The 27,715-nt window shown below is 34.2% G+C and overlaps 2 protein-coding genes across 3 annotated transcripts in view; both read right to left on the minus strand.

The window, feature by feature from the left end:
* Positions 1-267: 267 nt before the first annotated feature.
* Positions 268-4,216, minus strand: LOC123566603 (uncharacterized). 2 transcript variants are annotated; one of them, XM_045360870.2, is made up of 2 exons: positions 4,076-4,216; positions 268-3,079 (listed from the first exon to the last, which is right to left on the minus strand). In XM_045360870.2, the coding sequence occupies exons 1-2, from the start codon at positions 4,103-4,105 to the stop codon at positions 2,153-2,155; spliced, it is 957 nt and encodes a 318-aa protein (XP_045216805.1). In that variant the 5' UTR covers positions 4,106-4,216; the 3' UTR covers positions 268-2,152. The 2 variants fall into 2 exon arrangements, with proteins under 2 accessions (XP_045216805.1, XP_053405690.1); XM_053549715.1 differs by lacking the exon at positions 4,076-4,216 and adding an exon at positions 3,592-3,630.
* A 4,846-nt stretch (positions 4,217-9,062) lies between these two features.
* Positions 9,063-27,715, minus strand: part of LOC123566602 (dual oxidase 2-like) — a 33,243-nt gene continuing 14,590 nt past the window's right edge. The window contains exons 11-32 of the mRNA XM_045360869.2: positions 27,441-27,670; positions 26,330-26,514; positions 25,377-25,498; positions 24,927-25,091; positions 24,414-24,524; positions 23,882-24,096; positions 23,322-23,507; positions 22,838-23,051; positions 22,505-22,598; positions 21,492-21,673; positions 21,149-21,163; positions 20,459-20,525; positions 19,060-19,268; positions 17,946-18,176; positions 17,518-17,611; positions 16,928-16,977; positions 16,369-16,650; positions 15,673-15,902; positions 15,190-15,414; positions 14,256-14,345; positions 13,781-13,909; positions 9,063-12,158 (exon numbers count right to left, since the gene is read on the minus strand). Of these exons, the coding sequence (XP_045216804.2) occupies positions 12,033-12,158; positions 13,781-13,909; positions 14,256-14,345; positions 15,190-15,414; positions 15,673-15,902; positions 16,369-16,650; positions 16,928-16,977; positions 17,518-17,611; positions 17,946-18,176; positions 19,060-19,268; positions 20,459-20,525; positions 21,149-21,163; positions 21,492-21,673; positions 22,505-22,598; positions 22,838-23,051; positions 23,322-23,507; positions 23,882-24,096; positions 24,414-24,524; positions 24,927-25,091; positions 25,377-25,498; positions 26,330-26,514; positions 27,441-27,670 (3,452 nt within the window). The 3' untranslated portion in view covers positions 9,063-12,032. The remainder of the gene's footprint in view (positions 12,159-13,780; positions 13,910-14,255; positions 14,346-15,189; positions 15,415-15,672; positions 15,903-16,368; positions 16,651-16,927; positions 16,978-17,517; positions 17,612-17,945; positions 18,177-19,059; positions 19,269-20,458; positions 20,526-21,148; positions 21,164-21,491; positions 21,674-22,504; positions 22,599-22,837; positions 23,052-23,321; positions 23,508-23,881; positions 24,097-24,413; positions 24,525-24,926; positions 25,092-25,376; positions 25,499-26,329; positions 26,515-27,440; positions 27,671-27,715) is intronic.

Genomic DNA, 27,715 nt, shown 5'->3' on the forward strand with positions numbered 1-27,715 from the left:
TAATGGGTACATGTACTCAGTCGCTGTATATGTGTATACACTTACACCTACCCATATTGCCATGTGGTGTATGTGAGCTGGGTTTTTGGAATGTGGTTTTCCTGTTTGGCTTTTGCTGTTGTCTCTTTTATAGTCATAAACAAAATGTACATACAATAATAAAATAAGAGGCTCAGCTCCTTTCTTCAACGAGTAGTATGCAGTTTAGAATGCAAAAATATGGCTGTGTTTCACTCCACCGACGTTTTAATATGATAAAAGTATTGCTTGTGTTTGGATAATCTCTGTTTTATTTCCATATTTGTTGAATGATAAAAAAGTTTAACATAATGATAACTTGATGCCCTCGTTATTTGCGTGACTTTATGTAATAGTTTCTTTATAGATGTATTTTTCTCATGTTCTTGAATGTAAATACAAATTAAACTGACAGTATGTGAAATCAACTTTAAACCTTAGAATTAAATTTAAATAAATATAAAATGATATCATTGACCGCAGTAACTCAAAAAATAGATGTCATTTAGGTCACCAAACTGGTAATATGTCGGAAAGTTATTAATATTTTTTCTCATAGCGTTTCTCAATTCATATGTACTTGAAAAATAGAAAAAAAAATAATAATAAAAATTTAGTTTTAATTTCATAGCGTTTCTCAATTCATATGTACTTGAACAGTGAAAAAAATCAAAATGTAGTTTTATTTTCATTAAAAGCAGCAATTTTGAGTAAATCAGCAAGACAAGTCACTCAGGGGAGGCGTCTTCATTCTTGAAAATAGACCTTTAATTTAAGCGACGACGCATAAGAACTAGTAAGTAGTAAAGCATTTTTCTGCTTTATAATCCTAAACATTCTAAAATTTATGCTATAAGAATCATTCTAACATGGTTCTAACATGGTCCGATTTGGTTTCCTATGAAACAACGAAGGCTGTGACGTTATTATGAAAACAGTCAGTTTGCACGTAAAAATTATTACATCATAGCGTCAAACATCTTAACGGCAGATGAAAACGAATGAATTCTACTCAAAACAGTCAAATGTTTGGTGATGTCGAGAAAGATGTAGGTATAGTAATCTTGGATACCCTCATAAAATTGAAATAAAATATCTCGTAATATTATTCGTTCGCATCTGAACTCATAACAATGGTTATCCAACAAAAAAATTTTTGGGATATATTGTTTCTAAACAATGATTAAGTTAACAGTGTAAATTTACCTGCCATAAAAGCCGACAATTTTTGCGATTTGCCCGTCACCAAAACCTGTAGTCTTTAAAAGACTAATTACATATCGACATCAAAGATTGCAGGATAGGAAATCCTTATCAAATAATTTTATCGTGACTAAATTCATAAACTAACTGTACTTGTAAATCTACAATGTGCATTTACAATTAAATGTCATGTATAATTGTCATCTGTTAAAAAAATTCAGTTTTAATGAAATTACACATCTGCTTAGCTATACATATATAAGGTGTTTGCTATTTTAAACCTGAATCAAAGTTCCGCTTTTACACACATATATGTTTATTGCATGTTGACTTAGACACTATGAAGTAATTTTCTATATTTCCAATAACTATTTCTTTTAAATGTGGAATTCTTATTCATTTATTATTTAACCTACAAAGTGTATTAGTGGCCAACGTACGCGAATTTCCCCTACTCAGAAAATGTAATGAATTTTATTTAATCATTAATTAATTATCTTACACAATCAGATTTCCTTGATCTGTTATACACTAAATTTAGCTGCATCCTATTTAAAGTTCACACTTACTATGCTGTGAAAAAAACATTCAAAGATTCAAGTGCATGTACTATAACATTACTATAGCTGTAGATGTAAACATAATTTACTTCACATAATATGAAAAACGGACCACTGAGTAGATTCGATATCGAATGTACAGTTTACATCTTTAAAACTTGTTTACCCACATAGAAAATAAATAATGAACATACATTGGAGACCTTTTCAAGTATCTTTAAGTATACCGAACATTTTTTTCTTTATGTACAAGGTCAAATACATTTCTATTCTTTACAGATGCATTTTTCGGTATATCAGTATTTGTGAATGTTTATCCCTTTGTGTTTGTGGCGTCTATAACATTCCCATGTTTGATCAGACCTATCTGGTTATATATCGTCAAAAATTGCACTAAAGTCATCATCGATTTCCTTCTCAATATCTTCAATATCCATTCCTTTTGTAAAATATGCCATTGAAAGAGCTTTTGATACCGGTAGTCGATTTTCCGGTTTAAATGCAAGAAGTCCACGTACAATTTCTAAATAGTCATGTTCAAAGTACAAGAACCGTTCCTCACTTTTTCGTAACTCAAACGATCTAACAGACCGCATTTTCTTTATGTACTTGGCAATTTTTGTCTGGTCCACTTCGCCAAATGGGAAACGTCCGGTTAGCATGATAAACAGAACTATGCCCACACTCCATTCGTCTATTGCCCGGATGTCGTAAGTGTCGTCTGCAGATGCGCAAAAAATCTCCGGCGGTAAATATTCTGGTGTTGTTGCAATATACGCAAAATCGTCATATGTTGCTTCAGAAACTCTAAGAGCTGAACCAAAGTCTATTATCTTGATATCCCCTGTCGTATCGATCAACATGTTTTCAAGTTTAAGATCACAATGAGCGATGTCCTTGTAATGCATATGTTCAACAGCAGAAACAATTTGCTTCGTATACTTGCGCCTAACTTCGGACGGAACTGGCCATTTTCGAATTATAAAATCATGCAGATCGCTTGCTGGTAAACGTTCAATTGCCATGACAACCACTCTGTTGCAGGCTATACAGTCAAAAACTTTCAAAATATTTTGATGTTCAAGTGATCGCAATATTTCATACTCCTTGAGAAGACCATCGCTGTACTTCCCGTCTGTTACTTTACAAGCATTTATTTTTCCATGACATTCCGCTTGGTACACACATGCTGTACCTCCGTGTCCGATTCGTCCATTTATAACATAATTCCCAAGGATCTTTCCGCTCATTCGCTCTTTTCTCCATTTTTTGCCTTTCGGTTTCTGTCGATCATTGTTCTGTAGATATAGATATATTGATCAGTTATTATGCATGTAAAAATCTCACTAAACAAACTTGTATGATCTACTTTTTGCATGAAGACTTATATGAAAAACTTTTGAACTTGAAAAAATGGAAATTACCTAGATTTAAAATGCAGTATTCATTCGAACACGCCTGCTTTAAACTCAGCTGTTATCAAATGTCTGAATACCAGCAAGCGTGTATTGTATGTTAATAAGAATATATTGATGTAGAACAAAACACAAAGCTGTACCAATAGGATTGCGTAACAGGCGCAACAGCCCACTTATGCTCGCCCCAGTGAAGAAGGTAAAGGAACCAAACGAAATTACTAGTGGTGCAGTGTCTCTTTGTTTATATTTTGTTTTTCGTTTGACAATAATATCAAGCTGCGTTTGCTATACTTAAGGATGTACGGAAAAATCGTTCTAATCGAAAAAAATACACACCAGCTTAAAAAAATCATGGAAAGTACGGAGGTAAAGTTTTTCAGTAGTTTAAATACTTTCACTTGAAAGGAAAAAACCATATCTGACAAGAGTCCCGATAAGTTAAATATAGATGTCACATGATAAGCATACTGTCAACGTTGTAACACATTTCAAGTCAAGTGATAACGATGTATACATATTCTTCCGTTTAGTGTGCGGCTTCAACAACCTTCTTCCGGAGTAAATGTAAGATGTACTGCTCCTTAACACAAAATGATTTTATATTTATCCAATAGATAAACATAAAATCTGTGTTTTTTGCCGATGCTTACAACCCTTTTGTTAAGATAAATTGTCTTGCGTGTTATAAAAATTAAAAAACATTCCACCTTTTTCATGTAGTTAAATAACAATTTGAAATTGGTTTCACGGACAACAAGATAAGTGCTTTAACAAACAATTAACACAACTGTCACCTAAAATAATACGAAATTAACTTGAACAGAAATTAAATTAAGTTAATCGTTACAGTTGGTTTTGTCAAAATAGTTTACGTACCAAAAATGTGTTTACATCCTCCAAGTCCATTGTTTACTAAGATATGAATTGTTTCAGTTTTCATCGCGCTAAACTTGACAACTACTTTAGTTACTTCCGGCGACAGGGGTAAGACTTGGTGACGTATATAGTCTATATTAGGAAACAAACTGTTTTGCTGGCTCAGTTCACAAGTACTTCGTAGTCTTGGCATTTTAAGAATGTTGAAACACCAACGCGTATTCTATGACATTGACTATACATGTTTATTTCGCAACAACATGTGCAATTCTATTTTTAAAAATCTATAAGAAGAAGCTTTGGAAGTGTAGAACGCAGCAAAACAAAATAAATGCAGACACGGTTTGAATGAGTCTGTTAAGGAGAGGTATTGAGTTACCCCACATGCCCCCCCCCCCCCCCCACCCCAGCACAGTCTAGGTTATATTCTATCCTATAGTTATATTAAATAGACTCCGTTACCAATGTAACAAGAAATGTTTATAAATCGATTTACTTATATTTTTAATTTCTGCTCATACAAAAAAGGACTTGGCGACTGTTATATTGACTTCGATTTTTTAAATACGGTTCTTGCAATGAGTATATGAGAAAACTGCGTATAAAATGTCACTTCTTTATGGGTATTTCAGTTTTTGATGTTTCCGCAAATATGTACTGATATTTTAGAGTTGTTACATATTTTTGTCCTTTTGCTATCATGGAATACTTCAATATCTCATATATGTACAATTGTGCTTGGGGTTGATTGGTGTTGCATACTTCATTACCTCTCGTACAGACGCTCAAACGAACTTAGTCTGCAACTGTTTTCGTATGTTGTGTGCTTCGAGAGAATCTTTTTACAGGAAAATATGTACTGTGTGTCATTATCTGTGCTGGTCTGTTGGGATAGTGTCATCTATATAACAGAATTAGGCTTATGCCAGGCGGGGTGTTGAATATTTCGTTACCTATCAGGTCCAAGGCAAAGTGTGGTATCAAAATCAAGATTACGTGTAAGTACAAATGAGCCGTGCCATGGGAAAACCAACATAGTGGGTTTGCGACCAGCATGGATCCAGACCAGCCTGCGCATCCGCGCAGTCTGGTCAGGCTCCATGCTGTTCGCTAACAGTTTCTCCAATTCCAATAGGCTTTAAAAGCGAACAGCATGGAGCCTGACCAGACTGCGCGGATGCGCAGGCTGGTCTGGATCCATGCTGGTCGCAAACCCACTATGTTGGTTTTCTCATGGCACGGCTCAAATGTTTATTGAGAAACAAGTATATGTTCATCGATATTTCAAAAGAAACACTGATCAATACAAATGTACACATAGAAAAGTATGATATAATTGCATATATCATAAAAACATAAACAATACATTATTACAAATTAATCAATTACATATAAAAAATGAATTTACGTTGCGTTGTAAATATCTTATATCTTCATTTACGGAATATCTCGTGAGTATTAACTGTTACAAAATAAACATATACTGAGAAAGAAAAAACAGCCAGCCTTATATTTGCTATTTTCTTATAAATTGCTAAGATAAAAGTTTGAAACTTAGCATACCTAAAGACATGTTGATGTTATACTATACGAACATTTCAAAAATATCAAAATACACAAGTATAGGATTTTGTTTATTTATTTGTAAACTCACAAGAATACACTGTGTATTTAAAAACGTGTGAAAAACATTTATAGAAAACAGAGACCAATATATTTATTTTTTAATAGAAAATGGTTGAATATCACACAGATAATATGAAATAAGTCACTGCCTCAGTCGGGAATCGATCCGACTTCAATTCATCCCATAACATTTTAAAAGAACTGTCTAATGACAGCACGAAAGGACACATTTTTTAATTCGATAGTAAATAACTCCTTCGATATATCGCATGTTACCCTAGAGTGGTCGATCCCGATTTTCGTCGCTACGCGTAGGATCGACTCCCTGTCAACTTAAAGGTAGATTTTGGAATAAAAACAACACTGCCCATCTTGTATTGTATTACAGGTAATTTCCGCCTCTTGAATAGCCGCACCCACCGGAGAGGTATATTTATTTATATGGACTTTGCTCACTACGTGCTTTTTTAATTCACAAGTGCACACTACGTGATATCCATATTTATACTGATGTGCAAGACGTTGCGGTTCGGACAAGTTATGTGGACGCTTATTAGGCACAAGGAAAAAACGTATTCTTCCAAAAAAATCCAAAGTCAGACGCACTGTCACGTGCCGGAAGTTCACGTTTTAATTCGATGGTATATATCTCATTCGGTATATCGCGTGTTACCCTAGAGGGATCTATCCCGATTTTCGTCGAGAAATCGATTCCCTATTAAGTGTTTATCTTTTAAAGCTCCATAATGCTTTACATTTTATGCTAAAATGGATGGATCAGGTGTCCAAATAGATTTTATGCATAAATATATCGCTAGAGAAGTGTCACTTTACTTTTCATACTGAACATTAACAGTCCGAGCTATACAGGGACCTAATTGAATAAAGCTTTCTAGCATGTTCATCAATATTTAAACCTTAGACAGATATTAGAGAAAACAATAATTGAAAATTGGAGTTAAGAAGAAATTGATATGTTTTATGTTCGTAACAAAAATTTGGCAGCCACATTTTAAACAATGGTTCTATGAGCCTTTGAGAGACGTTATTTGTTTTTGCTCGCCAGTATGTAAACTCTATACAGTTTAGTGTATGTGACTTTTCAAAAACTGGTTAAGTCGTAAAGTAAATACTAGTACATTTATATGACGGTATGGTTTGAATTTGTTGAAATTTTGAAATTTCATCAACAACATATTGTTCTGAGGATACGATAAATTTTTCAGAAAGTACTTTACGGAATATTCAAGATATTATCAAATTTAAAAAAGAAATGTGTAAGCAACAACAAGCAAACACAGTAAGGAACACAGCGGTGCACCGCTTTTTAAATTTCAGTTGGATATGGTTTACTGCGTGCAAACTCTCTTTTTTTATTCATCCCTGCCATGCTTAAAAGGTAAAGGACAATATAAATAAAGTTGGGCTTTTCAAACTTTGTCGTAAAACACTTGAATTGCAAGTATTGAGAACAGCAGTCTTACAAGTAGAGCATATGAAGTAGTGTGCTTACGCTCCTCATCCTTAAACAAAAATATTATATATAAAGGTCACACGTATGTTTATACAATATATATAACAAGCATACATACAATACACAGAGTTAATTATACGAGAATGACATCACGATTATTAAAGAACAGCATCAGTTAAGGGCATAGTCCGCCTTTTAAGTACATCAAAGTACACAAACACTCAAGATAAAAAAAAGCTTTATATATTGTAAATGGACTCGCAGTTGTAATTCATTCATACACGGGTCTGCATATACATTTTAATTGTACTTGTTATTAGTCCCCTAATGGTTGAAAACCAGTTTCAGGGACTATAGGAATGCGCTTTTTCGTCCGTCATTCCGTCCTTCCGTCGTTCCGTCATTCCGCCCTTCCGTCCGTCCGCAGTTTCTTGTCCGGTCCATAACTCTGTCATCCACGAAGGGATTTTAATATAACTTGGCACAAATGTGCCTCATGATGAGACGACGTGTCATAGGCAAGACCCGGACCCCTAGCCTAAAGGTCAAGGTCACAATTGAAGGTCAAAGGTCAACAGGGCTTTTTTCCTGTCCGGTCCATCCATCCATGAAGGGATTTTTATATTACTTGTCACAAATGTACCTCATAATAAGACGATGTGTCATGCACAACTTTCAGACCCCTAGCTCAAAGGTCTTACTTGGCAGTCAAGTGTGACCATGGCATGAACAGGGTCTGTTTCGTGTCCGGTCCATAACTCTGTCATTCATGAAGGGATTTAAATACCACTTGGCACAAATGTTTCCCATGATGAGATGACCTGTCATGCGGAAATTCCAGACCCCTGGCTTAAAGGTCAATGTCACAATTAGAGGTCAAAGGTCAACAGGTCTTTTTTCCTGTCCGGTCCATAAACCTGCCATCCATGAAGGTATTTTAATATTACTTGTCAGAAATGTTCCTCATGATGAGACGACGTGTCATGCCGAAAACTCAGACCCCTAGTTTAAAGGTCAAGGTCACAGTTTGAGGTCAACGGTCAATAGTATTTTTTCCTGTCCGGTACAGAACTCTGTCATCCATCAAGGGATTTTAATATTACTAGGCATAAATGTTCTCCATGAGGAGACGACGTGTCATGTGCAACACCCAGAACCCTAGCTTAAAGGACAAGGTCACACTTGGGGATCAAAGGTCAATGGGACATTTTTCCTGTCCGGTGTATAACTTTGTCATGAAAAACAGGATTTGATTATTACTTGGCACGGCACAAATGTTCACCACTATGAGACGGAGTGTCATACGCAAGAACCTGGTCCCTAAGTCGAAGGTCAAGGTCACACATAGAAGCCATAGGTCAGATACAAGAATGACTTTGTCTGGAACATTTCTTCTTCATGCATGGAGGGATTTTGATGTAACTTGGCGTAAATGTTCACTATCGTGAGACGGATTGTTATGCGCAAGAACCAGGTCCCTAGTTCTAAGGTCAAGGTCACACTTAGAGGTCAAATGCCAAATTCAAGAATGACTTTTTCCGGAGCATTTCTTCTTCCTGCATGGAGGGATTTTGATGTAACTGGCACAAATGTTCACCAACATGAGGCACCCTTGTTTTTAGAATTATGTCCCTTTGTTTTACTATAAATAGCTTATATTGTAACTTATTTATTACAGACCGTAGGGGAAAATCGAGACCAGTTTTCTGTGGTACAACATGCATGTTACATCCAATTGTTTGGTGTATTTTGACATATCTTTACCTGGTAAAGAGTTTAATGTGGTCTCATATTATATATATCTCATATTAATTTTTGTTTTACTATAAATAACTTATATGATACCTTTTTGATAATTGGCCAAAAAAATGCTATACGAAAACAATATTTTATATATACAAATTTTAATCCAAGTGTTTTATTATAACATATTGTATATATAGTACAATATTGTTTATATATTATTTACAGATATCAGTTCATTATGTTATACTGCAGTCGAGAAAATAAGGTACCTTCCAGTAGGGGACTTTGTATTGCATGGCAATACTCTTCATTCACTTGTTATCGAAAGAAGGCTGTGACATTACAATATGTTACTTCTTATGTTTAAAGCGCACTATATAAAACAAGCTAAATTGTTCAAGATTTGCACACACTTTGATGAAGAAGTTTAAATACACTAGGACGATCATAATAATAACTATCAAACTATCGTTTTCTAACATTTCTATACATTTTACATTTCAAAATTAAGTGAAACTTATCTTCAATAAAATTTGTTCTACAAATTTCACAACGCCTTTCACTTCTTTCAAGTCAATTTTGTCCAGATTTCCCAGTTTCAATGCGCGGTTTATGTGCAGACAGTCTGAACTTTGTTTGCAAAATTTTATATGTCTATACCTTTTAGTTGTCTCTGTACTCAGGTATTCCTCGTATTCAAAGTCTTGCTTCACATTTTTGTAGACAAACAATACACTATTATTAATCAAACCACTGTTCCAGTCTTGTACAAAAGTATCTTTCAACAGTTACTTAAAAAATGGAATAAAAGTGTTCACATCTATGTTTAACGGACATTCCCAAATGTAGCATATAACAGAGTTTTTACATTTTGGGTCCAGTTTTATTTAATTACAGCATATATTGTCTCCATTACAGATTTTTTCGTATTAAGAACTTTAATCCAATATTTAATGATTCTAACAAAGCGATTTATGTATAATGGGAAACGAGCATGTTCACCGTACTTGTAGATCTTATTTTAACATTAAGAATATGTTTATAAAATTTTAAGTGTAATCTTTCAATTTCTTTACACTTTGTATAACCCCATACTTCAGCCGAGTAATTAAGAATGGACAAACAAAATGAATCGAAAACATTACACATGGTTTTAGGTGTAAACTCAAAGGCTTTGGTATTGCATAATAAAGTGCTCATTGCTTTGAGCGATTTATCAATTAACCTTTGCGAATTCAAATCAAAACATCCGTTTGAATTAAAAACTGTGCCAAGATAATTAACGTTATCAACGACTTCTAACCGTACCCCGCCGTCTAAATACCAAAAGCTTAGTTTTATATTGTTCAGCTTTAATCCCCATCGGTCACAATATGTGCGGAGGTCATTCAAACTTTGCTGAAGGTCTTCTATTGAATCAGACATTAAAGCCATATCGAGAGAAAGAATCAAAGTAATGTCTCTGGTAATTATGAAAATAGAAAAAGTGTAAAAACAACAGGTCGCCCAACCCAACATAGACGAAAGTGTTGCAGGTTCGGTTCTTGGACGGTAGTGGAAGTGCAAGCTACCGTCCACGCCTTCTAGTCTCGGGTTGAGCAGAACTCACATTTACACATGTTAAGTACCACAATATAATTTACGACGGTGCACATGAAACCTTCAATGATGCACAGAATGCAATTCCATGAAACGCGGCGTATGGTCCCCAGTTAAACTATTGGCTTCGCCCTAAACGAGAAAACAATGAGCAGAACTAAATCTAAATAAGCTTGAATTTAGACAAGGGGTCTGAGGTTATGGAGCCTGCATATCACAGACGACTTAATAAATGAAAAAAAAGAAGTGTTCCAGATAATTAGATGGTGGTTGCGATTGAAATCTATGTAGTTTTAGAATACATTCATGTTGTCAAGTTATCTTTAATATTTACAGCAACTCTTGCTTCAATATTATTCTATATTATTAGTTTAGAGATTATTTTGATCATATGATTCCCCACAGTGCATACGTTACGATTACTTATGGAGTAGTCAACGTCTTTGCAAACCTAGACAATTTATATATCCGTTCATGGCAAAAATAAAATGAGAAACAAAAAGATATGCCGATCATATGAGAAGATATTACTTTATTTAAATGTTACTAATAAAATTCATCCCCTGTTTACCCCTTCTTTCTTTCTTTGAAACTAAAGTACCTCTCTATCCGGAAATTTGTTTCGGAAATAAATTTGAATTGCGCATCGTGAACTTTATATATACATACATTTATACATATATACATACGTACGGTAGTTTTAGATAAGTATATATCTGCCTTAAATATTTCCTTGTCGAATTAAAAATTAATATGTATGTGTCCGCTAGTTTCTACCGCGCATCTTCTTTTCCTGGTTTCGCTTGATGGTGTGGTTATTATAGCTATAATAACGGCCTATACTCATCAGCGTATTAAGTCAGCAATTTAGACTACCATGTTGGCTATAATTCTGTTCTCTAGATAATCACAGTTTTTTTCCCCAAGAAATAAATTCAAACGTTGAGACATTCTAACATGTTAAGCAGATGGTCAGCTATACGGATCACGGGGACAGGTATCAATCTGACTTCCATATGCTTAAAACATTTGACAATTGTTATTAAATGCTATTTTTCCCTACGACTCTTGTGATGTATATTTTACGCTGGCCACATGCGTTACATTTACATGTCCTAATTTTTGACTTAAGATTTTTATCATGATTGACAAAAGGTGGCAGAAAATCTGATGAAGGGGAGATAACTGTTTAAACTCAAATAAAGATTAATGTTTTCTATTGAGATAGCTTATGTAATAGGTGGCATCCATGTTTAATTTAAGTAAGAAAAAATTGTCTACTTAGTATTTTGATCACGAAGAAGTATAGTTACGTTATTTATTTATTTAATATTTATTTATGTACTTCGCATTAAATGTTTAGAACGGAATGTTGATTTTTAACATCTTGTTTTTGCTTTATCAAACGTATTTTAAAACCATAAGAATGAAAAATGTTCCTATAAAGATTTTGTTCATTTGTTCTGAATCCTCTGCACAGATCTATATCTTGATGTATTATTCTGAGTGCTATTAAAAGTTTTCAAAGTGGTGTGAATATGACGGAAAATTGTCATATTTGTTCATGGCTGAGCAAGCGCGATCAACATTTAAAGTCATCGGCGGAGGCCCACAACTGAACACGCCAACTTGTTTCACCTGAAATAGAAATAATGAAGTTACAGTGCAAGGATGTGTAAATATATCTTTCATAAATGCGATGAATTAATGAGGAATACCCAATTTTTAGCTCACCTGTCACAAAGTGACAAGGTGAGCTTTTGTGATCGCGCAGCGTCCGTCGTCTGTGCGTGCGTCCGTGCGTGCGTCCGTAAACTTTTGCTTGTGACCACTCTAAAGGTCACATTTTCCATGGGATCTTTATGGAAGTTAGTCAGAATGTTTATCTTGATGATATCTAGGTCAAGTTTGAAACTGGGTCATGTGCAGTCCAAAACTAGGTCAGCAGGAGATCTAAAAATAGAAAAACCTTGTGACCTCTCTAGAGGCCATACTTCTCAATGGATCTTCATGAAAATTAGTCAGAATGTTTATCTTGATAATATCTAGGTCAAGTTTGAAACTGGGTCACATGCCGTCAAAAACTAGGTCAGTAGGTCAAATAATATAGAAACCTTGTGACCTCTCTAGAGGCCATATTTTTCCAGGGGTCTGTATGAAAGTTGGTCTGAATGTTCATCTTGATGATATCTAGGTCAAGTTTGAAACTGAATTAACTGCGGACCAAAACTAGGTCAGTAGGTCTAAAAATAGAAAAACCTTGTGACCTCTCTAGAGGCCATACTTTTGCATGGATCTTCATGAAAATTGGTCAGAATATTCACCTTGATGATATCTAGGTTAAGTTCAAAACTGGGTCAAGTGCCACTAAAAACTAGGTCAGTAAGTCAAATAATAAAAAAACCTTGTGACCTCTCTAGAGGCGATATTTTTCAAGAGATCTGTATGAAAGTTGGTCTAAATGTTCATCTTGATAGTATCTAGGTTAAGTTTGAAACTGGGTCAGCTGCGATCAAAAACTAGGTCAGTAGGTCTAAAAATAGAAAATCCTTTTGACCTCTCAAGAGGCCATCTTTGTCAATGGATCTTCATGAAAATTGGTCTGAATGTTCACCTTGATGATATCTAGGTCAAATTCGAAACTGGGTCAACTGCGGTCAAAAACTAGGTCAGTAGGTATAAAAATAGAAAAACCTTGTGACCTCTCTAGAGGCCATATTTTTCATGAGATTTTCATGAAAGTTGTTGAGAATGTTCAACTTGATGATATCTAGGTCAAGTTCAAAACTGGGTCACGTGCTTTTAAAAACTAGGTCATTAGGTCAAATAATAGAAAAACCTTGTGACCTCTCTAGAGGCCATATTTTTCAATGGATCTTCATGCAAATTGGTCAGAAGTTTTATCTTGATGATAACTAGGTCAAGTTCAAAACTGGATCACATTAGCTCAAAAACTAGGTCACTATGTCAAATAATAGAAAAAATGACGTCATACTCAGTTCAAAACTGGGTCATGTGGGGACAGGTGAGCGATTCAGGACCATCATGGCCCTCTTGTTTTAGTTGTTTAAGCTCCGCTTCTCTAACAATGAACGCTTTATCATTTTCTCAAAGCTTTAAGAAGCGATGGAATGGACGTCAACAGTCATACGAAACAAAAAATCTTTAATGAACTTTGAAACGCCAAACTTAAATCCAAGACAAACACTGTATAGATCATCATACCCAGAAACTGAAGAAGTATTCAGAATATCACTTACAGTTGGATGTTCGTAATGGAGAGATTTGAAGAACACCTCAAACTCTGGTCTGCCAAAGTGCGTAGTCGCTCTCAATCCTGTAAATAAACTTTTACCACACACCTTCTGAAAATTGCGCTCACATATGTACTGAAAGTTTAGAAAAAACTTATTTTACGTAGACTGCAAAGAAAGCTTTTTAACTTACAGTAACTACTGACGTCAATATTTCAAACAAACAATTCAACTAAAATGGATCATGTAGTCATATAAATGTTTGCTGCAAATAAAATATCTATTATTGGATTTATGTTCTTTTTAAAAATTTCTAAATTCTCGGACTCATGGTCTATGTATCTACAAGTATAACCTTTCTGCTGCCTTTGAAGTTTACCAAAAGTTAAGTCAGTCACTTAATCGCATAAAGTTCTTGACCATAAACAATAAAATAGATGTTTTATATAAGCATGATACAATGTTTACGAAGTTTGATTACCAGCATAGTTGTTCTCAGGTCAAATTTCTGTTGAAACTGCGTTATAAATATGTGAACATTCACCAATCGTTTCTGGTCATTTTCTTCCACCTGGTTTAAAGCAATGAAAGTTAATCTATGAAGTGATTTTGTTGAGACTTTATTTGCAGAAAAAAAATCATGTTTTTTTTTTCTGTGGTATTTTGCAAATGGCAAACTAGGATCAATTCGTGTAAGACTGCTTTGTTTAAGAAAAAAAGATGACATTTAGTGGGGGTTTATAAGCGTTGCATTGTGCTACTTCCTACAAAATACAGTTGATATATCTACTTTACTATAAAGTTTCTATGGAAAACAAATCTCTATTTATGTGAATTTTAGGGACAATCAAGAATGGACATTTTAAAATCTAGAGTATTATAGAAACTTTAAAATTTTGCTGGCGGTTAAGGAAATTCTGCACGCTTGAAACGGATATTTTCTACAATGTAGAATATTATGAAATTATATGTTTTAAAATGTATCATATTATCAGAAGGAAATTCAACCAATAAAAAGGATAGGATCGTGTACTTGATTCTGTATTACACCGATTTGAAAAATATTGAAAATCCGGTCAATTTTGATAATGGGCTTCTTTGGCAAAATTACTCTTTTAGTGACAATTTCGTGCAATGTAGATTTTGATGAAAGTTTTCCTAGTTGTGTATATAACTAATTTTAATCATAAATTGTATATGTGTGTGCTTATCTATTTTTACACAGTTTGCCACAAATCATTTGGAGTCTTCATATTATTGTTTCTTCTATGTTATAATTTTGAATTATTTTATTGAAAAACCTTTTAATAGTCAAAATTAATACTAAGAAAAACAGTGTCGCTAGCTGTTTTACATTTAATACTCGGGACATAATAGATTCCTTGTAACACTGAAGCTATACATAACAAGTTTACCTCGCGGATGATATCTGTCAGCCATTCGAACTGTTTCTGTGTCCTTGTTACCCATAAAAAATAAACCCTCTCGCATGGAAATTTGACACTAGACTTAGACCTAAACACGATGTCCTTGAGGATGGATGCAAATGGTGTCACACCAATACCCCCACCAACTAGGACGGACACCTTATATCTGTACCAGTCTTGGTGACCTTCGCCAAAAGGGCCATCTATAAAAACCTTTAAAGAAAACTAAACGTTAATTCGTTACATAACATGGAATATCATGTTCTAATTTAAATTTTCTGTAAGATTTAATGTTCAAATGAACTGTATGTTTACTCTCACAAAGAATACAATCGTTTCCGTATTCGTCCACTATCAGGCTAAGCTGTACAAGAATACAGCTAGACAATATCAAAGATATTGCACAGATCATTTTCTTGAGATGAGAAACGAAAACAAATTCATATGATAATATGTTTTAATCGTAAATACCTTAGGGAATTCTTTGCCATCTCTGCTGTTGATATCGTAAGTCTTCCTCATGTTCATGGTCCAAGGTCCTACAGCCCGAATATGAAGACTAAGGTGTTCTTCATGAGGGGCGGAGGTCAAGGTAAACGGATGATATTCCTCTTCGCCTAATTCCAAACAAGCAATACGTACCCATTGGCCAGACTTATATTCGAAGTTCAGTGGTCGTTTAAAAGTTAACCCAAGCACATCTGTTTCATAAAAGTTATATGTGTTAAAGCAACAGGTCCGATACGTGTTAAATAATTCAGCAAAAGCATTTAAGCTAATATGATTTGTAACAATATTCAAGAACGAGATGCTAAGTCAGCTGGAGTAACAAAGTCTTAAAATGCATGTTGCTTTATGCAGTTCGTTTAAATACGGGTTTGAGAACATCATCATTATATTTTGTAAGTTCGGTATAATATGAGTAAAAACGTATAACTATTGTTTCATTTTAGTTAAGCGAAGGTGAGTGGTAAAGGTCTTTGATTTCAAATTACTTGCCCCTCATTGCTGTTGGTTCGGAACCTTGTTTAGGGGTATAAATTTTTTAAAATAATGTCAGGAAAGACACCTAGGGTATTTCTCAGCCAACAAAAACCGGAAAGCTGCGTGTCGGTGTTACATTAAAACCAACAAAAACAGTTGATATAGTAAGAAATACAGATATACCTGAAGGCAAAAGTTCCGCTTTTTCGACAGAAATCTTAACCTTCTTCCTGCTGAAACTGATCAGCTTGTCAATCACGTAAATCACAAGTGGGCCTATCAGAAAGTTCTGAGTCAGCGGAGGCTGCACGAGCCGTCCAGACCCGTGCAAAATCATAAATATATACAGGAGTATGTAGAAACTGTGTGTGAACCAAAATGCGTTGAACAAATGTCTTCTGGCGTATGGCATAGCAAAAACATACATTACGATAACTATTACCGTCAGAAATATGCCTGTAAGACCTACAAAATTAAATCATAAATCTGAAGATGTTTATAAACGTTTTAACAGCATATAAATAGATTGATAAATGACGCAAAATTGACCACTAGTGAACATAAATGCCAAAAGTAACGTTTTCAATAATGAGAAAATCAGGGAACAAAACATAGCCCGACATGAAAATATTTACCTCTTTATAGAATAAAAGTAAGCGATTTCTTCGAATAAAATTAAACGTACTCACACTTATAACAATGTACTTTATAATTATGCAAAATTGTACTCAGTTCTGCAAACCTGTGATTGTTGTCCATGCCCAGTAGTGAAAAGAAGCTAACTTGTCCGTTCTAGAAAGAAAACAAAATATTCGTCGGCATCTCACTGGGTGAGACTTTAACATTTTTTCAAGTTTTGGTTTACGTAAATGATAATAACATTATATACTTATTATTTACAAGGATACAGATGTGTAGATATTGACGGTCAAATATGAAACCGAAATTAAAAGAATAAAGAAGCTATTTTGATTTTGTCATCATTTTCCTGCCATATAACAAAAGCCATAATGTATTTGTATGTATTTTTGTAACTGACTTGAGTCAGTAGAATTATAAAATGATACACAGTATCACCCGATTTTATTTTGATTTTAATATGTCATGTCATTTACAAAATACTTTTCAAAATGCGTGGCAATGATTACCATTAGTTATGAAAGATAGTGTCAAGATATTGAGGGAGCGTTAGATGTTTCGTGACGCCTGTGTAAATATGATGGTTTGTGAACTAGTTTTGTAGCTACACATTCAAAGAACCTAACAAGTAGTATGAATATACGTGACTAATTTTAAGGTGCTTCTTGTATTCTTACAATGTGCTGAACTTACGCTCTAAAATATTCCCTGAAGACACAATTTAGATCTGTGGAAGGCCAGGTTGAGATGTGATACAAATTGAAACCATGTCCTACACAATGTGTAACTGAAAGAAATAAATGGTAAAAAGTCAGACGATTTTGCTGAATTGTTTTGTTTTGTCTCTTGTACTTGCGCAATTTTATGAAAATTACCATAAAACAAACCAGCATAAACACTGAAATATGATGAAAGATTTATTTGAAAAACAAAAAGAAAAACGTGCATTGCTTTAAAAACCTTGCAAAAGTCTATCAGTTTAATTTACAGAATTATTCAAAACCAATGTCCGCTTTGTAATTAATACAACTGATTAGTCAACAGAATCATTTCAAGACCTTTAAACCAAGATACGAGTTGAGCATATTTTCAACTGTTAAGATATGACGAACCACACTTACCTGTGAATATAAGAGCAAGAGCAGCAACAAACTTATGCATGGCATGAAAACTGTCAAATGGTATAAACTGATGTAGAAATGTTTCTCTGAGGAAAGTTATCGTGTTGCGGCTCATTGTTATTAAAAGGCACGAGTATGTCCACATCATACCACTGGCAGCTCCACGTGTCACTGTCACGCCATATCCGGCCAGACGACGCAATCCGGCATGCTCACGCTCAAAAGAATAATCTGACAAAATATCAACTTGGTGAAGCATTAATATCCTCACAGGCATTACAACGCTACATGTGACTGACATAACAAGAACAATCATAAACTTGACAATGAACTTAGCACGAGACCTGCAAAACACTTTCTCGGTCTCTGCTGGGCCCAGTTGTTCGAAACTTTAACAGTTGATTAAGCTAACAACCGATTAACTTTTAAAATAATACTTCAATATTTTAGAAAACTTAGAAAAACAAATGTATGACTTAAGGATTATGAACACTAAAACGTCTTTACAGTAAAATTAAAACATCATACTAGTGTTTCCCACTAAGACTAGTATTTTGAATCAAAATTTAACAGGCAATTAGTTTAACAGTCTGTTAAACTTTCGAACAACTGGACCCTGGTCTCTGCGATATAAGTCATTTAAACAATATTGTGCACTTTTTACACAGGGTTATTATAGAAATAGCTCGATCTTGAATGTTGTTTTTAGCACGACCGGATTTTACCAGGCTTGGATCACATAAGGCGCGAAGACGTCATGTAAGACCCGGCCTGTAAGCATATCTTCGAGAGCCGAATAATTGCCAAAAAAAGCTATTATAAGTTATAATGATCATTTTATTATGTTACTGTACTTATTCCTTGTTTTAATTTAGAAAAGTATCACAGACACAGTCTAATTACACAGTCAGATTTCAACTTTGTGCAATGCGGATTTTTATTTTTAACAGATTATATATATTTGTGATATTCCAGCCGTACTTTTCAAAATTCAAAGCTATATGATACAATAAAATAATCTTCAAGCTGACCACTTTAGATAACACAGTGAATTTACGAAGACTCCATATGGCTATTATTGTATCATTAAAGTAAGCTAAACACATTTACTTACAATATGCTCTTTCCACAAATATGCCAATGGAAATCAAAATATAGAGAGTAACCCAAAAGATTTGCCGTTTGTAATTTTCTACGTATTTGTTAAAACTGTACAGGCGTTTCTGCCATCCAGTCATTGGTTGAGCCTTCTGTTTTGTCTCTATTTTTAATTTTGATTTCTGCCGTTGCAATGTGGGTTGATCATTTTCAGCGCCGTCTTGACTGGGGAAAAGAACAATTCGTTTTATTTACTGAACAATGTAAGTTACGATGAGAATAAAACTGTAGTCTAAAGTATCCGTTTTGACGCAATCAATGAACTGATTGGAGCGAAATCATTTCTAAAGGCATCATTAGATTTTTGTTTGTTTGTTTTGGGTTTAACGCCGTCATTCGATTTTTGGAATTATCTAATTGCAAAAAAATATAACCAGTATTTTAAAATGTTATTAAGATGTACAGGTAAACGCAAATGATACAATATTTATGTTGACGCTGTCTTTCTTCTTTAATTATATTATTTAAAAGCTACATACTATGTTGTATATAAATTGTTTGTTACTACATAAACGTAATATATATCATTATCCCAGTATTAATTTCTTAGTAAATTACTTTCAAAACAAGAGCTGTCAGAAGGACATTGAGACTGTTTGCCAATACAGAAGTTAAGTCGACACGAAAAATATAGGTATACTGACGTATCAAGGGGATCGTGTGTGTAATTCGGTAGGGGGAGAAAGAGAGCAGACTCGATTCAAAGAGGAGAGTGCATGAAGGATGAAAGTTCAAATAATGTAAATAAATGAAAGGGGAAGTATGGATACTATGGAGAAACGCAAGAACGAATGTAATATATGGCAGAATGAAACAAAAAATAACAAAAGCGTGGGGATGTACTGTAATAATAAAGAATTCAAAACTTCAGAAATAGAAAGAAAAAGTGAAAAGCTTTAATAAAATGTCGGAGTGTAATGGTCATAGTGGTAGAAAGTTTATGTGCGGTTAAAAACAAATATTGTAAGATAAGGAAGCGGAAAACAGGTAAACAAAAAATTTAAAAATGCATTTTCATCATTTCGGATTTAATAAGGACAACAAAAAAAGAAATATGCCGCTATGTAAGAAAGTGAAAATGAAAAGCTTCTCTCAAAACTTTAACCAACACTGAAAGTATGTGAACCCATAAACCATAAAATTTGGGATACCTAATCCTAAACCAACATTTGTCAACAAGAATCACAGCGTATAGATGATATAATGGGGGCAGAAAATCAGAAGCTATAGTGGAGAAAGTTGAATCTGAAAGCAAATCAAAACCAACTATAACGTCAGGGCGATTCCAATAACCCTCTTATTCTCCGAATAGTCGAGCTTAAAGGGTTTTGCATTAAACACATGTATCATTTTACCCATAAGTCTCTATAAACGTCTTCCTTCTCATACTGAAGGTTTCTTTAATAGGCTTCTTATTTTGCCCTGAAAGTATACGGTACTAGATCTATATAGGGAATGTCCAAGTGTAACTCGGAATTATCGGAAATAAGTAAAATAACTATTTAAAAAATTCAGTTTTGAAAATTTCATTATGAAAAATTAAACCATATTTTTCTTAGAGATTAAAATACTTCTTTACAAAAATTCTTATGCAATTTTAAAAATACCAGAAAAGTCATTGCATGATATTCATCAACGAAATGAATCAATTTTATTTGCAATATAATATAACTGACCCCAACCGAAACATTTAATCTGTTCAATAAAATGAAGACACATACATTTTATAGAAAACGTCAATATTATATCTGATAGTGTTTATGATCTACTAAATTCAGGGTGTTTGCTTGGCGTCTTTGTAAAGTAAACATGAGTCCAAATTGTCATATACCTTTTGCAGTAACATTGATTAAGTCATATTAACATACGTGTTATTCCAAAGCCTAGGTTATCATACATATAAAATTTGACAAAATGATAAAACCGAAGCAAAATTACCTAATTCAAGTAATGAGCGTTTTGTGAAAGTTAATAAAAAAGAACGATAATGAATTTAGGCTCAACCGGACGCAGAAATAGACAAGATGTATAACTATAATACTTACATTGCGACTTTGCTCCTGTAAGTAAATATTTATTCATAGTTTACAATGTATCTATGAAATATGATTCTTTACATCGTTTTCATTTTTTCTATTTTTATTGGTTTACTTTGCTTAAATCTATATATCTACATCTATGGTGAAAATGAATGTATTTCATGATCCCAAAGGACCAGATAATAACACCGAATCAAAGTACGGGGAGACTTTGTACAGCCGCCACACGGTACTGAGACTGCTGTTGTGAATATAAATTCAATCTGAAAGAATGTCATTTGGAAGCATAAACACAATAATGCAAAATAAAAGCAAACTCTGTTTGGTTGAATAATAAGTTTAAGTGTACCTTTAAGCTGAAGTGTTGCCTGTTCCAAAGTATTTTCATACTCCTCTGAAGCAAAGATCTTTTTAAAAGCAGCAAGAGTCATGTTCTGGCCATGCGTTAGCCCAACTTGTTGGTATAACGTAGACACTAATGTACCGACATCACTATCGTCAAGACTCGAATCTGACAGATCAAGCATTGATCTGTTGTTTCAAACACATAGAAACATGTTGAGAAATTATCAATATCACGATTTCTTGTCTTCATACGGAACATTATTATACATGTACTTTCAAAACAATGAAATTGTTTATCCCTTTAAATAATAAAATATATTCATTTACCATTGATCTCAGTCTCAAGCCCACGAACAATAATTATAAAAAAATGTAGGTTATGAGCTATACAGGCATCAAAGATTTGGGCTTAAAGTGACAAATTAAGAAGAAGAAATCATTGGGTTCTATTAAATTTGATGTGTACTGGAAAACCTGACATAGTATTTTTAAACGAAGAAATTTCGTAATTTTTTTTTAAACTGTCCAAAACTGTTTATCAGAAAGGAATTTTACCCAAAAATAATTCTTAAAAAATATACCAAGGCGCACAGAAATGATGGGGCCTCCATGGCAGAGTGGTTAAGGCTCCTGAATTCTAAACATTTGCATAACTTGCCCCTCACCGATGTTTGTTTGAGCCTAACGTTGTGCGTAGAATTCTATATGTGAGGAAGCCATCCAGCTTCCTTAAGGAAGGTCGATGGCTCTACCCAGGTACCCGCCCGTGATGAAATAGTATCCGGGGGAGTGGGGGGGGGGGCACCTGGGGTCTTCCTCCACCATGAAAAGCTGGAGGGTCGCCATTCGACCTGTAACTGGGTCGGCGTAAACCCAACAAAAGCCTGGGAAGTTGTACGGACAGACATACAGACATATGGCCAAAGTGTAGAACAAAGAGATTATTATAGGACTTCAACAGGGTTTTTCCATTTAATACTAGGTTATGAAAACAAAGTTAAGAAAAGTTCAATTTACTTTATCATTTTCGTGAAAGCTTCTTTGCTGAGAAAGCCTTTCCGTCGGAGGTCGTGCATGTTAAATAACATTTTTGCTTTTTCGTCTGCTCCACCTGTAAGCACAGAAGGGTATCCTCATTTCTTAATATTTCGATTAACAGGAACAGAACTTTTCATATTCATGAATATTCTTTTTATATGATAGTGTGCCATGAGAAAATATATGCACATTGTGAATGCCAAATAAATACCAATCATGCCAGTTCTCCTAAGTATGCGAACCATTTGCAGATATTGTCAATTTATTAATTTTACTGAAACATAACATAAACCATTTTATAAATATACCTACCACTTGCAAGTATCGTAAACATTTCCATGAATTCCTGAAAGCTAACAAGTCCGTTTTTGTCCTTATCCACCATTAGAAACATATTACGTACAAACATAGACGAGGGTTTGAGTCCTAATGCGTCTGCAAACTCTGACCTGGTCAGCTGTATTTTTGACACTGAATTAGCTGTATCTCCGTCAAACTGTGGTACATCTGAGTCTGTCTTGTACGCCTATGGTAGTAATATGTTATAAGACGGACTCCCTTTGATATGGACTTAAAAACGGGCAAGTAACAAAGAATAATAAATGGTTTTCCATAGTATTAAAAATAATCTTATTACAACAGTCAAAATGTAAACATGTAATCATGAATGCATCTGAAGTAAGAACAAGGCTTCGCAAGACGACCCTTGGCATTACTCCTTTAAAAGAAATAGAAAATAGTGGCAGACAAATAATAATTTCTTATATTAAATCGTAAAAATCTTCTAAAACCGCACCTGAAGACACACAACTCTGATGAACTGATCCAGAACTTTCTTCCTCTGGTCTTTGGTGGTTGCATCTTTCATTATCATGTCCTCTTTCATGTCATGTTTGTTTCTGTTTACACCAATCTCAACTAAAAACCGCTCTAGCGACGTGATAAATTCACTTCTGTTCACTTGGGTAGCAAATTTCAGCACCTATTTATTACGTATAATGAAGCACATAAACTTACTGGAAAATCATATGTAAAGATGCCATTCAAAACATTTTATGAACAGACAAACCCTTCAGATGTTGAACTGCCGCAACAATAACAAAGAAAACGTATGTAAAATGAACAATTAAGCAACTATAAATGAAATTTCCCCTACAGTAATAGGAAGAAATAAAAACAGTAGCTGGTAAGAATATATATATAATTTATATATCTTAGCCTAAGGATTAAGACACCAAAGGCCAGACATGAAATGCTGTTAAAAATCCTAAAATGCAAGGTAACGAGGCGTCAGTATCATATATAATAATGAATGCTGTTTAGTTTTACAAGCCCATAAAACGGAACCTAGCTAACCAGATCAATTTCGCTTGGTACTCGAACTGACAACACTGTACATCCTTTGTCTGTAGATAACCGGAAGTGTACGCCCTTTGTTTTGTCAATAAAACGTAGATCGATCAAGCGCAGTGGTTTTCTTCCCCTGTCAGTAACGTGTAACTTCTTGCGCTCTTTATCAAATTTTACTTTGATATTTCGCTCACCATCTTTAAAACCAACCCATTCTACAGCTGAAATACAAACAGCAATGTTGAAGAAAGTAGAACAGTAAATTTGCAATACCATTATTACTTACAAATCTCTTTAATTCCGTATTCCATTCAAATAGCACTTCCTTCCAATAGTTCTATTAGTACACTACACATTCAATGTAGCCACTATATTGAATAACAATGTTTCACCTCTGGTTGCATGTCTTCATCATGCAATACCTTCGGCGTCTTGTCATTTTGGCTCATACACACATCTCGAGTGATATAAACGTGGAACAAACTACTGAGATATATCTTCATCCACTTTTTTTCAGTGTTCCGCCGACAAAAATTACCTAGGTGTGTATTTGGATCCTCCTCTTTCCGTCGTGGAGCCTGTCGTCGTCGGGCTTCAAGCATTTTTCTCTGCTTCATCCTTGCCATCAAAATCATTATCCCGATTGTACCTATAGAATTATATATAAAATGGATAAACACTTTTGCAAATCATAACAATAAGACGTATTTAGAATAAGTATTTCTTCCTTTACATTTTTTCTTTTCCCAAAATAGTGTTGTAACGACAGCAATCGTAATTAAGCCTAGCTTTCATAATAATGTGCAGATGCAATTCAAAGGCTGTCACCGGAGTGAAGACAACAATATATGCTTTGAGGCGGCTATTTGTTTCAAGTTCAGGACGACAAAGTAACAAAACTGACCAACCTGCTACAGAAAATCATTTTCTCATATTCAGATACCAGAGACCTATGTGAATAACTAGTAGAATATAACTGGGCTATGTTGAACCTGTGATGAACGAGAATGAGTAGTTTTACACTGCAATCTCGTAATCTTTAGTGATTTACCTGGTATACACAAGCCGAGAGCAGCAAAGGATAGAGCAAAAGACAGCTCACTGCCGGATAGATAATCGTAATGCTGCAGTGGGGTACATTGCTCTAAAACTGGAATGTCATCAAGTTGCTTCGAGGAATCTGCTTTCAACTGTTCCGGCTGGAAACACGGGTCGCCTGAAAAAGTACAGGAAAAAAGCAATGTACATAGAAAGTCTATGTAGTGCAAAGAAAAATAAATAAATGCATTTGAACGTTGATAGAAACAATAATATTGAAAATCTATGACGTCACTTAGAATGTGAAAATGAATAATTCCATTGTGAAGTGGGAGGTAATGAAGTGTTTAACTATTACATATAATATGCTAAAACAAGTTGTCATAAGTAATAGAAGAGATTAATTTACTCGAACGATAATGAAGGAGGTTTGGCTGACATAAGAGAATTCCATGTTACTTACTTGTACCGTTTATTAAAAACGGGTTAGCATTGATATCAGAAGAAGCTATGTTGGTTACAGCCAGAACAACATCCAAAATGGTAGTGTTCCATACTTCGTCAAATGTTTCATCATCAAATAATCTGTATTGAATTTTAATCAAACGTCTACACGTGTTTTTTAAACAAAATATACTCTTCATAGATCACGATATACAAGGTCGGAAGATAAACACTATGTAATACTTGCAAGTGGTTTTCTAGATTTCAATATGTTTTCTATTTGCATTTTCGTGTTTGTATTCCTTTTTTTTTTTGAGGCCCCAGCTGGGTAACCCGTTTATTTTCCTTTGCATAACATACATATGACATACAACTTCATATACAATGTCAATGATATATATAGTCAAAAAACATGAACTTAACATGTTTCGAATCTAATTCACGTCAGATTCAATACGAATATTATGCAAAGATTTTGTGAAGGTAAGAAAAAAGGAAGGAGAAGGGAGTAGAGAAGAAAAAAAGAGCTATGTCACTTGGGAGTTCTAACTTTTATAAATGAAAAAGTAGATTAAAAATGAGGAATAAGGGATGATCGTTGCCTGGTTTCAGTAGTAAGTACTCAATATGTGTACGAGAGTTTTAGGGATTGTAAAGTTTAGTTTAGTCAGCTATTATAGTTCATCGAACTTTGACCATTTTTCTTCATGTCTATCTAACTTGTTTTGCATCAACGCGATTTCTTTTTCAATTTTTATCCTAGCTTTCAAGTATTGTACAAAGAGTCAAATACTGGAATGTTTTTGCTGTATTTAGATTTAAATATAAAGACTGATCGGCAACAGAATTATTTTATTACTTTCCAAGACTTTTCGACATCCTATCAGATTCTCATAACTCGTTTCATTTTGAAATAGCAGCCTTTTTGATTGTCTTGTAACAAACAGAATAATCGTATTATGATATACTTACTTATTATCTCTATTTTCGAACCAAAATCTGTCCCCATGTCGTATACGGAGAAATTGTTCCAACATAATTTTCTTAAATAGTTCCCCCGGGCCGTCGGGAGTAGATTCCAGAATGCCACCACTGAATAAATCTAGATTGTCTGGGGCAGAAGTATTTCCATATAATATTTTCATTCTTTCAATCGGCTGAAATTATATACAATTATTGTCTTTAAATGAGGTCAATTTAAGAATATATCGACATGGAAAAAAGTGATACCGATCGAGGTTGATGTCGATAATTCCTCATATCGACCGAGCCTAAAAGACAATACTAGTTTTATCATTTAATCCAGCAACTCCAAGATTTCTTAAGAGATGTGTTAAAAAATCAAAGTATGTTCAAGGAAAGTTTATTTTTTCTATGGTGTTTAGTTTTAAATTATGTACGAAGCCACTTTGTTACGAGGTCCAAATATTATGACATCACTGCTACAGGTAATACATGCCTCTCTATGTTGCGCCTCCGAGTCAATGCGACGTTTGAACAATGGAAAAGACTACTAATGTAGTTTTGATAAAAATAAGTAGTTTCCCATATTGTTGATGATACAAACAATTGCATAATAAATATTTAAAAGCACACACTTTATATCGACACATAATTACAAACAAATCACGCTTTTAAAACATACATGTAAAGTCATCAGAGGCGTATTTTATCAACAGTCAAAAGATTATCACTACATTATTATAATTATATCAATTACAAATAAAATGAAATGTCATTCTAACAATGTAGTAGATTATTATAACAACACCAATATTGTATATACAACAGACAAAACATAAGTAACCTTTTATAACATAGAAATGATAGCGAATCTGGTGACATTTTCTGTATCATTTCATAATTATACCAATATACATGTATCAAAACTTAAACCTGCTCAATCGGGTAGCAGTATATATATAATAAAAGGGGAAAATAAAGGTTTCATATTGGTGGTATGCTTCGTTAATCGTAGACATTATGTTTATACCTATTTGTAGCTAGATATTGCTGTGTTGTTGGGATATAACAAGAACACTTTGCACATTTATGCCTTCAGAATTGTATTAGGAAACATTACCTCTCTCATGTACAAGTTATTTGTGTAATTATATACGACTGCATCGTGTGTGTTAGGAAAATCATCAGTAGATACAGTATAGTTATTGATGTCTTCCCAAGATTTCTTCCGTTCAAGTCCATATGCTTCTCTCACAGAATTATAATCCGGAAGTCCGTGGTCACGAGCTCGTTGGATATTTATAGCAACAAGATCGCGGCGGGAGAACTCAAGAGGACCAAACAAATGCTCTGAAAATAAGAGCATTTAGATTTAATATCGTGTTTTATCGTATT

The sequence above is a fragment of the Mercenaria mercenaria genome, chromosome 8 (genome assembly GCF_021730395.1).
Source record: "Mercenaria mercenaria strain notata chromosome 8, MADL_Memer_1, whole genome shotgun sequence".
In the NCBI taxonomy this organism is placed as follows: Eukaryota; Metazoa; Mollusca; class Bivalvia; order Venerida; family Veneridae; genus Mercenaria; species Mercenaria mercenaria.

What these genes read in the sequence shown, in the direction of transcription:
- LOC123566603 (XM_045360870.2), bottom strand. Translation starts at nt 4,105, where the DNA reads ATGGACTTGGAGGATGTAAACACATTTTTG. An exon ending in AGGATGTAAACACATTTTTG is followed by an intron (nt 3,080 to 4,075) that starts GTACGTAAACTA and finishes CTATATCTACAG; the next exon opens with AACAATGATCGACAGAAACC.